Source organism: Planococcus citri, chromosome 4, assembly GCF_950023065.1.
Source record: "Planococcus citri chromosome 4, ihPlaCitr1.1, whole genome shotgun sequence".
Classification (NCBI taxonomy): Eukaryota; Metazoa; Arthropoda; class Insecta; order Hemiptera; family Pseudococcidae; genus Planococcus; species Planococcus citri.
This window is the reverse complement of record NC_088680.1, coordinates 60,106,174-60,123,005: the sequence shown is the minus strand read 5'-3', so window position 1 is coordinate 60,123,005 and position 16,832 is coordinate 60,106,174. Positions and strand designations below refer to the sequence as shown.

At 40.9% G+C, this 16,832-nt stretch overlaps 1 protein-coding gene across 1 annotated transcript; it reads right to left on the bottom strand.

Moving 5' to 3' along the window:
- Positions 1 to 15,051: 15,051 nt before the first annotated feature.
- Positions 15,052 to 15,960, bottom strand: LOC135845216 (GATA zinc finger domain-containing protein 14-like). Its single transcript, XM_065363681.1, has one exon. It carries the CDS (start codon positions 15,958 to 15,960, stop codon positions 15,052 to 15,054), a length of 909 nt encoding a protein of 302 aa, XP_065219753.1.
- Positions 15,961 to 16,832: the final 872 nt, after the last annotated feature.

The following is a 16,832-nucleotide window of genomic DNA, read 5'->3' as shown; positions in this document are numbered from 1 at the left end:
CAGCGGAATGTAATTTTTTTCAATCTTTGAGACAGTTTAAAAATTGGCCAAAGTAGCGCATCAACCACATCAATTATTAAAAAAAAAAAAACCAAATAGAAATTTGAGGGAGGTTTAAATTAAACCAGATAAATTGAGACTACGAGATGACGAATCAAATTTTCAAAAATTGAAAAAAATCTCGAAGAGCTGATTTTATGCCGCAAAGTTCTTGCAACTTTCTTTACTTTTTGGCAAAGGAACCTTTCGAACTGACTTTCTTCGATTTGAACGAAATCATGCTGAATCGAAAGCGCACACATAATTAAAATTTTAGATGCTGCACTTGATTTTTGAAATTTTGGTAAATTTTTGAAAATTGAAAGAAAAGTTTTTATTGCGGTTTTTAGCTTTAGTAAAAATATACTTACGTTTTTTCCAAACGAAATAGATCAATTATTTCATTTCATCCCCTCCCTGTAACACATTTCACAAACCACCTGTTTTAGACCAATCTTGAAGCATCTGATGAGTTTGATATCACTTTAAGTTTCCATCAAAACTCGATGAGGTTTCGAAAATAACTTATTGATCTGTGTTCAAGTACTATTGAAAGATTTTTAACCCAAATTTAAGTAAGTCACAGTCATGATTTTTCAGAGGTTTTCAAAAAAGATTTCGATTATCACATCACAATGGATTAGAATTTCGGCAGAAAATTAAAAATTTTCAACAAAACTTGCTTTGAGCATTTTTGGAAGAATTTTTATCACAAAATTGACCATTGGATCATAGCGAGTTTTGGTCTCTTTGAAAAAGTTATCATGAAATCTATTAAAATGTGTTGGAATTTTGCAAATCTTTTCGATGAAAATGCATTTCGAGCATTTTTGTAGAATTTGACTCCCAAATTGAGGCATAATTTTCTGGTTTTCTGGAAAAATGTTTCATGAGACTTATCAAAATGAGTTCAAATTTTGGAAAAAAAAAATAAAAAATTTCCAATAAAACTTTTTTGAGCTTTTTGAAAAATTTTGAGATTGAAATGAAATCATGATTTTCATGATTTCTAAAAAAGTGTCTTATACGGCTTGTCCTGATTGGTTAAAATTTTTCGAGAAACTGTAATATTTCAACGAAAATTAACTTGAGCATTCTTGAAAAAGTTTGAACCCCTGAAAGCGGATCCTGATTTTTAAGATTTTTGAATTATGTGTTACCTTCTTATTATTTTTACAATAATCTATTCAAGTTTTGAGATAGGTACTTTATCAACTTTAAATGATGTAGTAAGCGATTGCTATCCAGTTCACCTGAGTTTGACAATAAAATTTCACCAATTTCTGACAATTTTTGATGCATTTTATTCCACTTTGATAGCGTTCGATCAATTTTATTGTGAATGTTTTTCATCATGTAGTATCAGATTTCGTTTAAATTCTGGGATGTTTTATCAATTTCTGGTAATTTTCCCATCGTCATTGGTACTTTTACTACTTTTGTAATGCCATCCGCTTATAACTACGTGGGAATCGATTCGTAAGTACATCTGTCAAATCACAGGGGGGTTAATTTATGAAACGTTATGTTATGAAAAAAGAGCTAGATTTGTAGAACGATGAGAGCTCCGCATGTGATACACAGATGTAAACCATCTTTGCGCAATTTTTCGAACGAGAAGTTGAGTGAATAGACCATGGGCATTCGCTGCGATTCATTCAGTAGTGATAAATGATTGTTCGGAAGACGTTAATTTGAAACAAAGTAGAATTGCTGATTCGTTGTGTAATTCTATCGAAGTTATCATGTTTTATCAATATGAATTTATCAAATACCTCAGTTCATTGAATGAAGAATCCGAATTCGTAGCTAAAACCAATAATTATATCGGTGACGTTCCTTCTAAAGCAAAAAAATGGACGCAGAAGAGAAAACTCAAAGTTAAGCAGAGTCGACAGCAAACAAAATGTTTTCGATCTGAAATTCGCAGACTACGAACCCGATGTTCACTTCTTGAGGATACTGTAGCCGAATTGAGAAAAACAATCGAGCGACTGGACGAGAGATGCTTTGGTTAGTACCCTATGATTCTTCTAGATGTGTACTTTTCATGAACGGATACCTAAGTTTATTCGTTCAATTGTAAGAGGGGGTAATGACTTAAAGTACTGATTGGATCGTACCATAATTTGCATTGCTACTGGCACACCCAATCATACTGTTGTGTTGTTTCCCAGAAATATTCCTTAAAGTCTTTCTACGAAATACTTACCAGAATACCTCAAATGCTCGGCTAGGGCGTGAGGTAGGAAAGGTTGACATTACACTCTTAACAAGATGTTCACACTCACCATAAATAACTACAGTTGTACACAAAGAAATATATAACGAGCATGAGATTAACAACACTTTACATGACTTATTCAATTAACACACGTTGGTGTACATGAAAGGGGTTAACATGATAAATGGTTACTTACATTTACATACGTCGATGTAGAATAAGTGTCAACTCAATGCACCTTTCGCACATTGGCGAGGTTTCATTCGCACATTGGCGAGGGGGTGGTCTTACAGTATCCCTCAACGGAGATTCCGGTACGTTCGTCGACGTAATCTAACCGTGATGGCGGCGAGTAGATCATCAATCCTTCTCGCCTCACTCCGACGACATCGTGAGTGCATCGACCTTAATGAATAAGTAACCTAATTAAAACTAAATGAAATTATTAACACTACACTTAATACTCGAGAATAAAACTTATATACTAAATGACTGCATTAACCGATTGACTGTGAATAACATACCCGCGTGCACTCGAATACGTTACTGACGATCGCTACTCTCGTTGCTTGGCTCGTATGGCTAGCTGACGAGAACGCGACGCAGTGTTGCCTTAGTGCAACGCAGTGTTACCATGTGGGTGTGCCCTAAACATACCACGTACGGCATAGTAGTATATCACATATGCCCCTCTGAGGTTTGCTCAATGGCGTAACCAGCGGAGAAAAGCACGGATCAAAATATGATATACTATGCTTGTACGTGACAGCGGAGCTGTCCCACTGCCCCCCTGCGTTTCTTCGATGAGAATGGCAGAGGCATACGGTAAAGAAAAGAATGAAAAGAATACTTGATCAATGACCATCAAGGCCCAGCAACAACTGTATATATGTGTTTTACCGCTTAATAGCCAAAGTATGGTATTCTTCTTTCAAATTTTTGCTTGGTAGCTTTGCTGCTGTGGACATACGTTTATAACATTTCTCTATGTTACTTCCACATTATCATCCCGCTGCGATCGCAAGCAACCACCATTATGCGATCAGCGACATGGCCAACGCCAGTTGCTAAATTCCAAAAATAATGCGATCTTTGCACGATTCTGCCAGACCGCGATTATTGCTATGCACAATGATAAAATTCTCGCAATTCGCCTGGGATGTGTCCGGCGTGGGAACCGTATGTTATTATATCCTTATATGCAGCTTTCCCGTCTCTGAACATAGTTATGTAACGCCGAACGTGTTACGATTAGCATTTTGGTGCCATCCAAGAAGCATTGGAGAGATGACGTATTTCGACTCAGAAACATAGTCATCGCTAGTTTTAACGGTCGAATCAGCGTCATTCCATGCAATCTTAGGGTCACGAGGCAGCGTACCTGTCGCTTTTACGAAAACCGAGCCTTTCGATGAAACATCGACAGGACAAACTTGGAAGAAAATAAGATAAGATCGCAAGCCTTATAAATTTTCGCCAAATCAGCGAGCCGATGACATGTCAGGTCCCGGATTTCGCAAAAGACTCGTCTTTTTCGGTAACGTCATCACCCTTGTATCTGGTACGTTCCAGATCAAGAATTTGTGGTGTACGTACCGTGGCAGAGTACCTTAAATTCTATGTTCTTATGCGGGTCTTGATGGTTCGTAAACCATGCTACCAAGTTCCTCTCAACTCCCTAGGTCTTCAACTCCCGTTTGGACATGCTATAACGCCTATCTGTGTTACTTCCATATCACGTGGCTCGCCGAGTACAATTCAACGATTGTTCAACGAATAGTCACGTGTTTTGTTCTTTTTCGGTAATCTTCGCCTCCCAAGTGAGGGAGATACCGTGGCAGAGAACCGGGTATGGTGCATGTTCTTATTCGGGGTTGATCAGCAATCTACCTGCGTGGATATACATTTCTAACATCTATCAATGTTACTGTGGTTACGTACTGAATTTTTCCAGTCCTCAATCAAACTGGTATCTTCAGTCGTAACTATCATTTTTGGGTCGCATCCCAATTACCAATGGGCACAACAATCGGCCTAGCAGACGATTTTCCATTGGCAATAGGCGAGACATCGCGATACCATAATTCTGCAACGATTGCGATGATACTTCCTCGTCATGGGAAGATGTCGCAAGCTGCGAAATTGGTCTGCGTCCAAGGCAGAGTACCTATTTAGTGCATATCCTTTTGTAGGGATTGTATCGGTTCATAAACCGAGATTGCTGATTGACCATTTACCAATTTGGATATTGATGACGTTCATGAGTCAGTTGAATAATACCTGGCAACTACTCAGCGGTAGTCGCGGTTTGCCAACACGGTGAACCAAGGCTCTTCGAGCATACTAATGTAACACTTAGCTGTGTTGCTTTCATTTTTTGTAATATCTTCTACACAACATGAACATATCGAGCGACTAAACCACTTCCCCTCAAGATCCTGCGATTTGATGGGGAGATGGTCAGTACCCGACACTTCAAGAGGCAGACGTACACATGGCAGAGAACCAAATATTAATATGCTCCTGAATGAAGAGGTTACGAGCGACTTACAGAATTCGACTTAGCTGTCGATTACTGCGCATACTTCAACTGATCAAAAGGTCATCAATGGTGACAAGGCCGAAAAGAGTTTTCGGATACGATTCAACGATCGCTTTCCTATGACTCGTAAAGACTGATCAGTTTGCGTTATAAAACTACTCCGCGGTAGTCTTTATTACCATCGCGGTAATTGTGCTCCCTGAACATGGTATCACCTCGTGGGGATACTGTCTACTTTTGGTAGTAACACTGTTATGGACTGTTACCCATACAGAGACTACTCAGGCAGAGTACCTGTCTTCATCTTAGATATTACCAAACACGAGGAAAACAATGCGAATCCATCGTTTCTCTGTGTTTAGTAATATCAGGGCAGAGTACCCTGTAAATGAATGTTCTTTTTTTGGGATTCTTGCATCTTACATCCCCAACCTAAGTGTTAGGTATTGCGCGTTACAACTGATCGTTCATTGAGAGGAATTTTTATATTATTTTCGGAAACTACTCCGCGGTAGTCTCGAATACCATTGCGGTAGGTCTTTTGGCTCTCGGAACATTTGTAACATCAGCGTGTTACTTTTCAAACTTGTATCATAAAGGTTCCATTGGAGCATCGTCCAAGATCCTTTAATAATACTTCTTTTTGGGTCACAACCAGCTAAAGATGCAATATCGGCCGATACCGCCGAGATACTTCAGATGGCGTGCCAGGGCAGAGTACCCTTTATGTTAATGTTCTTGGAGAGCTCGCGACTTACATTTCCAACTTGGGTGTTGGATAATGCGCATGCAGATGACCTTTTGTTGCTTTGTTGAGGGCTACAGTCCAATAAATTAATAAATAATTGCGTTCAACGACGCATTTTGTCTTCCAGGACAAGAAAGAGTGCTCTTCGAACTAGCTACACCTATTGTGTTGCTTGGACCATTCAAAGAGACTTTGCGGCTTACAGTACCAACTTAACTGTTGGTTCATGCGCCATCTTCATCCTGAGATGGAAAATATGTATCGGATCGCGTAGATATTGATTTTAGGTAATCAATTCCTTGAGTTGTACGGGTATGGAATACCAATTCAATTGTTTAGTGTTCACGTGTGATTACTTCAACGAGTGATCATCACGTACTCTATAGCAATATTCAGCGATATTGCATATCGGTTTTGCACAAAATAAAAGAGAAAATAAAAAAAAAAAAACTCTTCAAAAATACAAAATGATTAGACTACGAAAACGCTGTTGCTTCTACCTTCAATGAGGTAGTGGCAAACAGTGGGAACTACATACTAAAGAGTAACACTAGAATAACAAAATTAGAGTGATAAACACATCACTGGGTTAAGTACAAAAACAAACAAAATATGAAAATAAAAAGTACATGAAAACACCGTGATACGTAAATCACACATTGAAATCATCGTAAAATGAACAATAAAATTAAATTTAACAAGCTATTTACAAAGCATAGGAAAAAACTTTGACATATCCGCTCGCAGGTGGATTTGACAAACAACAAAACAAAAAAAAAATTATTTACAATGTAACATATTGAAGAACGGTCTCATTCCTGTTGAATGATGACATCGTCGACGTATGTCTGCGGCGGCGTTATCCGTTGTAGGCGAATCTCGAATGGATTACCCCGTGGTTCGGTTTCGCTTCGCGACAGGATACTTTCAACAATGGCATCGTAACGGGTGAGTGGACGTTGAGTTGGTGTGCGATGAATCTGTACCCAGACGATCTGTCGCTCGTTGGTGGATTCCTGAGGTCCCATGATTGGATGGCGTTGGAGCTCACCGTTACTATCACGAGTGATCTCATAATACCGACGTTCTTCACCGTTTGGCATTATGGTGACGATGTCTGCCCGAGGATGAGGAGTTGGTGGTCGGCGAGTGAGAGTGTCAGGTTCGAACCGAAGTCGACGCTCAGCAACGTCGCCATTCGGTGTACGTAACATCAGGATCTCCGGATGCCATGGTGGAATAATCGGCCATGGGCGGATGGGGATCTCGATTTGTTGGACCGGTTCATGAAGTTCATCCAACTTCGGCTTCCGGAACGAATGTTGCACAGGCATTTTCGACACACAAACCATTCTACAATACTGTTGAACAAACATCAATTTTTTTAGAATTGGTATGAAAAAAAACTCGACAGACTTCAACGAGTCTATTTATTGAGAAAAATGTCACCCATTCTAGTGATTAGTGTTCAAGTGAATTTTGATCAACTCCTAACTGAGAAGTTCAAAATTTGGATGTCTGAAAATTTCAGCAATTTAGAGTTTTCGAGTTGATAAGATTGCCAAAATGTGTACAGATGACATGTACCATGGCTCATTCTTTGTCGAGTTTTGAAAATGATTTTATCGTAAATGTCTAGTTGTAACCTGCGTTTCTGCGAACACTGTATACTGACAAGTTTACGAGGCGCATTCCGTATTTAAATCTTATTGTAAGCGCATTAATGTTCTTAAATAGTCATTTTTTCGTACTCGCAATGATGTAAAATGAATGAGTAAAACATGATTCAAAATCTTATATTTTGATTCAAGGTTACAGGGTAACATGACACATTTAGGCAAGAATTATCAAATATATTAAAACATATTTACAAAGAAGACTTTCTAAGGATAATTATGTACAGTTTGAAAATTAAAGATCTTCGTCTTCTTCTTCGTCGTTTTCTTCGACGGTGTCTGGCTCAATCGCCGTTTCGTCCGATCGAGTTGCTCCTTCATCGAGGAGTACCGCTTCGGTACATGGGGATACAGGTTGTTGAGTGTCTTCGTCGTTGCGAGGACTCTCTCCCGTTAAGTCACATGTTGCGGTGATTCGCATCAGCTTTGGTGGTTGCACAAAGTTTTCATCAAGAGACTCTGCGGTCCCGATGACTTGTGTCGTGACTTCGGTTGTGATGATCCGCCGGATTTCCATGATTTGGTCTGTTTCGGTGGAATGCAGGGTTAGCGTTGTGTCTTGCAACATCGTATCGACCGTTGTGAAGATGCGTTGCTCGGTTGGTAACGTTTCCTCTGATAGTTCCTCCCCAGCGGGAGAATCTGCCGTTAAGTCGATTGTCCTTAGCGGTTTGTCTGGTTGAATTGGTGCCATTATATCGTATTTAGGCACTAATACTGTCGGTTGATTGCTGGCGGTCCCTTCAATCGAGGGTTGCTCGGCAATTTGGTCAGGAGGCATATCTGTTTGGATCGATAGTCGCTGCTTAAGTGCCGCGTTCACACGATTCTGTTTTCCCCGATGTTGTCTCGGGGTAAACGTACGAAGCTCGTCTGCCTGTGCTGACAGTTTGTCCTTCATCGAACTGCGCGATTTGCGTGATTTCGAGTCGCTTTCGGACGCGGATGTTGATTCGACGCTATCCGGTAGATCATCGGTGTTCCCGAATATCTTCAGTAACCTCTTGTTCATTTTAGACGAGGGTTTATCTGACGGTGTTTTAACCATTTGGCCGATGCTTTTGTCGTAATCGGTAATCGGTTTCGGCTTTGAAGTGGGGTGGCGTTCGATTGACGTCTCTCCAGTTTTTGCCTTACGATCCTTCGATTTTCCGATTTACGCTTGTCGTTTTTCGTTGACGACGATTTGGATGTTGACGATGATGATCGAGTTTTCGATTTCGATTTTTTCTTCGAATCATCGGACGAACTTTCTGATTTATCGAAGAAACTACGAGCTGGTTTTTCCTTCACTGAGGAAGTACCTGCGGGTTGTTTGTCATCATTTGTCTTTTCCGTCTTTATTAGGCCTTTTAACTTGCTGGTTTTGACATCATTTTGGATGTGGTTTAGGACCCCGGCACGTTCGAGTACTACCTTTTCGGTGAGAGGTTGTTGCTCGTTGTCCGAGAAACCTACATTCGCAAGGTGTAGGCCGCTGTGAGGCGATATTGCTACCGTCGTCGACGTTGTTGTTTTTAAGTTCGCACCTCGCGGGTCTAACGGATGTATGGTCGGAGTCGCTGTGCCCTCTTTGGGGTACGGTAACGTTCCAACAATTTTTTTATCAAGGTAATTTGCGGTCGCCTGTTGCGCTTGCAAATTTACGTACGACGCGTCGAGTATTGGTTGTTCCAGTTGGTGCGAGCTTGTTGGCAAACTGAGCTGCGGCATCGATCGTGCTGCTGCTTGTTGCTTGTTTGTGTCAAGTTTTGGTTTCGAAGCTGGCGGAGTCTGGGGTGATCCCATTTCGTCATTCGACTCAGCGGTCGAATTACGTGGTTTGATTACCGGTTCTGGGATGATTGCTTTGGCGATGCATTTAGCCACCTTACAGTATGCTTCATCCGAGTATTTTGGGCCCAGACGATCTTGAGTCGCCAGCTCGAGGTTCAAGTCGGTTAAGAAGTGGGCAGCAAACATATATTGAAAATATCCGGAACCCCAATTGTAGTTGAACACGGATATGATTTCTCTGAATGTTTGTTGATCCAGCTGTCTGTTGGCCACTGGTGGTAAAATGATGACTCGTTCGACCTTCTTTTCCTTCAAAACTTCGACGAGTTTACGAAAGAGTGAGTCGAAAGTGTCATGTGGCATTTGGAGGAATATGTCGTATGTGCCGATGGAAATCATTAGATGTTTCGGGGTTTCACCCATTTGCTCGAATAAATTAATGAGTGATGCGATCGTCATGTCGCGTTTGTACATTTGTGAGTCAATGATTTCGCGATATGGTTTCTCTTCGGTCACGACGTTCATAATTCCATGTGCATGGATATCGCCAACAATCCAGTATGTGTACGCGAATAATGCCATCACCGTTTTTTGGTCTGCGGTCTTCAAGCCGCATACTGCAAAGTGGTGTGGATATGCGTTTGTCGGATAAAACGGCTTTAGTACTTCGTGGCTAGTCTCGGGGTATCTTTCATCGAAGGTGTCCCGGTTTGCCTTGATGTTGGCCCATTTGGTGGGTTTTGCACGCTTTTTCTTCTTTTGGTTTGTTGGCGTGTCGTCATTCGGTGCCGCTTGTGCGTTGTGTAGATTCTCGCTCTTAGCGGCGGGATTCTGCACGATCGCTACATTGGGTATATTGGGATTTGACCCATTTCCTCGTTGGGAAGTTGATCGTTCCCCAGAATTCATTGTCTTTTCGGACATATACTTGTCCCAATATGGCGAAAGCGCCGAGAACGGTTTATCAAGTGCAGTCAGCGCTGTACTCTTTGGTGATTTCGGTATTTTAGCATTAGTGCCCGCCGCGGCGGCCGCGTCCTCTGCGGGAGCGATTGTCGTAGGGGCAGCTTTCGTAGTACCGTTCGTTATATCGATGCTCGTAATCGTCGTAGAATCGGGCTTCGGCATATTGGTCGCGGCGTCGGTCATGGGTGGAAAACCCGGTGGTGGCCGGTGTGGGACGTGCGTAAGGCTGCTGGCGGTGGCGGCCACTATTTGAGGTATCCCTGTACCCGCTGGAGTCGCGAGCGCGGGGATACCTCTTTCCGCGTTTTTTGACGGCTTGCCTGCTAACGTTACGCTCTGCGGTGTATCGTTATTAGCTGGAGGTGGCGGCAGATTGAATGGCGACGGCATGAATCCCTGGCAGGATTCGGTCGTTGCGGCGTTCGCGGCTACACTCGAGTTTGTTGCAGGAGCTGGTAAAGTTGGTTGCGGAAAAAAGGCTTGTGTGATGTTTGTAGGCGTCGAATTTGTCGTCGATTGCTGCTTCGTTTGAGCGGCGATCGGTGATGATCGAGGGAACATCGATGACATCCTCGATTTTCGTAACGCATCATATTTCGCATTAGCCGTCGCTAGCTGCGCTTGTAAGTCAGCGATAGTATTGTTCGCTTCGGTTAATTGTGCCTCGAATGCTTGAGATTGTTTGAACAAATCTTCAGCATAGTCTTGTTGGACCAGAGTTGACGTGCGAAGTCTAGCAATTTCGGTGCGTAACTCATACATCTCGTTGGGTGTAGCTGGCATAGCTTTCGGTGATGGTATCGTCGTACGAATTACGTCAGCTTTATAGCAAAGTTGCTCGGTGATCTTTCGATCGCATCCGACATGTGAACATTGAATCTCCAGCTCGTTGGCCGGGTTTCGATGTCTCGATCCTGTGATATTTCGGAGAATGCAGCTCTTATGGTATAGATGCTGGCATTCTGTTATGTAGATCGATTCGGGCTTGCTTATTTCTTCATGAACATGCTCCCCCGAGGTCGCAATAGGTTTTTTGCATAGGTCGCATGCAATTACCGTAATTTCTGTCATTTTCTGTAAACAAACACGTTTGTCATTAGCCCAGAAATTTCCAGAAAAGATTACCGAGAATGCAAAAAATAATCACGTGACAATGTTGTTTAAGAAAACAAGTCAGCTTGGTAGGCCTTTTGTCTTTTACGTTAACACAATCCTATGTTTTAAAGCATAATTCAACGATGTTTACTTACCACAGGAGTAAATGACGAAATTATTTAAACGAAAACAATAAAAAAAAAAAAAAAAAAAAGGTGCGAAATAATTTAACAATTATTTCTAGCAATACGTAGCAGTAGCGAGATTACACGAGTTGTATAAACAGCAAAGTCGCGTCGCAATACAAAGAACGTTAAGAAAACACATGTACTAGGTAGCATGGTAAACGAAATAATAACTGAGGCTGAAGGTTCAGGTTCGTTGTTCACTCCAACTGTCGAATTCTTCCCCCACTACGCTGCTCGGCGGCGGCGAACGTGATTGGCCGAACTCGACGTTATGTTGGTGGTGAAGTGTTCGAACGGCAGGTTTTGACTATAACCTTCTAGAATGTTCTAAGCAGAAATATCAGTCGGCGCTGATTTTCCTGGAACAGGTTCTCCAACGTGCGCCTAAATGCGCAGTTTTGGCGGTAGTCATTGTTAGACCATATTGCGTCGCAATATTCGCAATTTAAATCGTTTTTTAACCGCCTGTCAGCCATTTTCTTATCTTTGTTAGTCACGTCGTCTTTTTCGGTGGCTAGAAAACATCTGCCTTTTGCTAACTGCACGTTTTCGTTGTTGAATTTCAACCGATTGCGTCAGCCTATTCCATCGATTCTAATTTTCTTATCGGATTCGATAGATTGGTTTAAGCGACGTGTTGAAACTTGTCGACTGAGTCGAAATCTAATTATTCCGTTTCAGTTTTAATTTTCGAAGAATAAATGTCATTACTCCTGTAGTATTATTTGTCTCTTTTCAGGTTATTTAGTGAAAAATGTACTGCTGTTTAACTACAGCGTCGCATTTTTACGTACTGAATTTTGAATTTATTTCAAAATTTATTATTTCGAATGTATTTTTCAAAATTCAATGCTTGTTTGTTATGAATTTGGTGTTGAGTCCAAATTCTATTTAATCTGGACTCTTTTGTGGCATATGTTAAAATAAGTCTTAGTTTGATTACTAAGTGTTATTTTAACGTAATTCGTCTCGCATTTTACTTTGAATACTATGTTTGGCAACGTTGCAATTCCCTCGTCGTAAATTGTCCTTTTTGACAAATTTGACGAACTGTTAGGGCATATGCGGTGTATGTAGTTGCTGATACATAATATCCTTATTTGGAGTGACATTTGAGTAAGGTGAGTGAACTGAGGTGAACTTTTACGTGATTGTTAAATGCTGTCATTGCAGTATTTGTGAAGGCATAGAGCATATGATTTACAATCAGTTACTTTCAGCGAAGTATCTGTATTGTTTATGGTTACCTATCACTCATTCTTAGTCACGTATGTTCGCTTAATGTGATGAAGATGAATTTTAAAAATTTGATTATTTTCGAAATTGATCATTTTGAGTATCTCAGTCCATGTTTGCGTATTTTTTGTTATTTATTTGAGTTGTATGTATTTTCCTATTAGAAATTTTACGAGTCGAAATAAATTTTATTTTGATCTGAATTTTAGCTAATTCTGATGTTTGTTGATTTTGGTCGTTGTTTGTTTACCACGTTCCAAGATCTCCAATTTGTGAGTTTACAAAATAAAATGACTAATTTTACACATTACATGTCCACATTTATTTCGCCTCATTGATTGAATTTTCAACGAAATTCTTTCTAGAGATACGAGATTTAGGTATCTTTTGTTGATGAATGAGTAATTTTCTAGCTAATTGTACTTTTTCTCCTTTATAACATCCCGGATTCAGACTGAAAATGTCTTGATAAGCATTGATCTTATGCATGGCATCGTCGACCTCCTGTTGAGGTGCAATACCAAGCTCACGTATTTCAGCTAAATCTTCAACGAGGTTTTTCTGCATAATACGTACTGCTTTAATCCTATCTTCTTCAGGCTCTCTGTGCCTGTCTCGTTTGGACATGCTCATGGCCATTAGATCGATGGTAATGTATGTGTCTTCGAGAATTTGCTCAACCTTGAATAGAGAGAGCGCATCTTTATAGACGTCCGGGTTTATGAATGCAATTGTGAAATGGTCGTCATCCGCTGGTTCATGACTTACGCATCTCTGACGGAAATGTAAGTGCATGTCCAAATGTTCCATGGCTACTCTTCCTAAAATGAAAGTGTTACCAATGGAATCCATTATGTAAAATGGTACGACGAATTCTTTCGGTCCAAAGTAAAACGTTATCTCAGCCAAGATTTGTGACGCTCTTTCAATTGCATTATTCGCCATGCGTAATTGTACAATTCGATTCATAGCGATCTCCCGTACTGCATGTGGCGCTTTGTCTTTCAGTTGTTTTAGCACGTTCCTTGAGATAACATTGGGAAGTGCCCCAGAATCCAACTGAATAGCTACGATCTTATCACCTATTGTGATAGGAACGACGCAAGTCGGGTCACTTGTGCCTTCGTTAACTACCAGTGGTTTCGCTTTTTCTTTTAGCTTTGTTTCATCAAGGTGTGCGTTATCAATCGCATCGAGTGCTTTTGCTTCTTTGATTATTCGTTTTCGAATTGCGTTCTGTCTCCATTTTTTATCGCTAGGTAGACCTTTCCTGAACTTCGGACGTGTTGTAACAGTGTCACTATTACATGGGATCGTTTTGATGCTGTCCCTTGTTAGTAATCTAAGTAATCTATCTTTGGGAGGTTTCTTAATTACAGCATTTTTGACACCAAAATCGCCTATTGGTCCTCGAACTTTCGCTCTATGGTGAATGTTCAGGACTTCTAACGGTGTTGGAGAATAGTCAAGTTCCGGGATCTCGTCTAACACGAGCTCCGGGTCTTCCATTATTAAGCATTTCACGTCCATTTCTCTGATAGATCGCCTAGTTTGATTGCTCTGCGATGTACAGTCCTCGTCTACCTCCACTGGCTTGGAAGGATGAGTGTACTTATCCGTACATGTTTCATAATACTCTTCCGGCATCATACAGCACGTTGGATCTCGCTGGCAATTTGGATTGCTACACGTGGTCCGAAAATCCTCGAATAAGGTTTTCTTTCTAGGTTTATTGACCTGGGTTTCCTTCGTTTCCTCCGCATACGTAGGATACTGTTTAGGTGGAACCATGTATGTGTACGGAGGTTGCGGACGTTGGAGAACTTTTTGCATTTCGTCGTATGGAGATAGGAGCGCGTTCCTACTTGAACGTACCCGTTTCCATTCTTCGAATAATCTGCAGATACCTGTACAAACCAAGTCGTAAATCACTCGGTAAGTGGGTATTGCAGGATAGAACTTGTTTCTTTCTTTTTCGAGTTTGAATTTACGTTCGCAAGGAATTACTCGTTTTGTCTTATCTGCCATAACGCCGACAACTTCAATGCCAGATGCAGTGATGATTTTTTGCGTATGTAGATAATACATGGGCGGTTCTTTCCAAAATATTACTATTTGGTCATCTGCCAGATCGTGAAATATTTTGCGATATTCGATATATCTAGCTAATTTAACGCCAATTTCCTTTGGTTTTCCAGGAACACAAGGTTTTACTAGCGGAAAAATTAGAATAATCAATTCCGCACCTTTTTCCTTTGTTAATAAGTCAAGAATTCTGTCTAATTCCTTCTTTATTTGTGTATAAGGTTTTGGTGAGTAGTTCAATTCGAACTGTAGAGCTGATAAGATGAATTTCCTCTTATCTGGGAATTCCGCCTGTTTTATTCGCTCGTATAATTCCTCGATAGGTAATTGGTCTCGTAAGTAAGGTGGTACCGCTACCGGTAATGGTGTGTCTCCTCTTTTTAGGAAATGCACCAATCCGTCGCCAATCCAAATGAATTCCGTAAAGATCGAATTTATTGGGACTTTGATGTTACTAGACCGTGCCCCTGAATTGTCTAGTCCTTTTGGTTTTCCGAATTATCATCATTTCCTTGATCTTGACCCTCATCGGAGTCTTGATCTTGGAGGTTGTCGATTTCTGCAAAGAAATCGGCGTTGTCCTGGTCACCTTCTTCCACTGTACCGTCATCTTTTATGACGAAGTAGTGTACTGGTAACGGTATTTGACTAGATATTTTCGGTCGGAACGTATTCGGTTTTCTGGCTTCTTGCGGTTTTTCACCATTGTTATTCTGGGGTCTCACGTTGTTATTGTTATTATTGCCACCAGAATTGTTCGAGCCGTTGTTGTTAGAATTGGTATTCTGTTTGACACCATTACTAACATTGTTTCTATTTGTGTGGGGAAAGAATTTTATGTTCGAATTATCTTTTAAATCGTTACCCAAAGCTTTCTGTAGCAATTGGTAAGCAATTTGTAGTTGTCCTTCGCCAACATTTTTATTTATGTTCGCTGGATACGATTTCTTCGGCGGTTCCGGCGCGTTATGAGGTGTACTCGTTATCATGGGCTGGTTTGTCCAATTTCCAATTGGATGAGGACTTTGCGTAGAATTCCTATTCCTATCAGAATTGGTGTTCTTCGCGTTCTTCTGAGAATTCCAACCTCCGTTTGGATTGGTATTCTGGAAGTTTTGATTACTGCCCATGTTCCAATTAGAGTTGGGGTTTTGATTCCAACTTATCTTTGGACCCATGTTTTGGTTCGAATTCATTGGAGTCTGATTACCCCATTGATTCGAATTCCAATTGTTATTCGGATTGCCGGGAACCTGTACCCATTGTCCATTTGCTGTAAGTATCCAAAACGTGGACTGGGGTAAACCGTTTCCATTGTTCCAACTGTTGTTAGGCATTCTATTCCATTCGAATGATGGAGTTTGTTGCCATTGGGTGGGCATCATCGTGCTGTTGCGAACTGCAATTCATACATTATTCTTTGGGTCAGAATCGTGATTAGCAAATTCGTCAAGTTTTCTAATAAAACCTTCTAACGTGATTTGTTTTGCTAATTTATTATTGTATGGGTAGGGCGCTTTGTCGGCTGCCACTTCCAGTACTTTAGATATGTTCGGATGTTTGCGTTTGATCAGGGATAATACCCATCTTTTCAAATCCAAGAACAGACGTTTCTCTGTTGTGGTTTCGCAAAAGTATTTCTGGAAGTATTCCCACGCATCATTCTGACATTCATTGTTCCAATAATGTTGGAAGAATTTCTGTTTTAGATTTTTGTAGCTTGTTACTCCCGCCATGTCGCCTTTCCACTCGGTTGCATCTTGCGTTTCAATGACTCCTTGAAATGCATAGATTTTTTGTGTTTCGGCGGCATTGCTTTTGCTAACGTAGTCTTCGAACTGACGTACAAATTCGTGCGGGAAATAACGCTTCGATTCGTCGTAATAAATGCCAGCGCTCCTAATAGAGGCAGCATTTATTTTTAATGCTGGGGTTGGATTATGACCTCCATTGGATCGACATCCACCCGCTGCTTGTAAATCTGCGACTGCGTTCGCAAGTTTACCGCATTTTTCGACGTGTTTATTCATTTGGGCCTTAAACTGATCAGTAACTTGATCGACCTTAGTATCAGCTTGCGTTGCCTTTTGCATCACGCTGTCAGCTCTTTGGAGAGCTGCATCAGTCGTCTGAGCTACGTAACCTTTTATATCGGTTGCCCATTTGTCACAACTTTCACGTACCCCTTTAATATCGTTGTCAACTTTGTTGATGTTGCGGGTCGTGCTGCCTGCATGATCAACGAGATTGATTAAGC

Coding starts and splice junctions, on each gene's coding strand:
- LOC135845216 (XM_065363681.1), bottom strand. CDS start 15,960: ATGATGCCCACCCAATGGCAACAAACTCCATCATTCGAATGGAATAGA.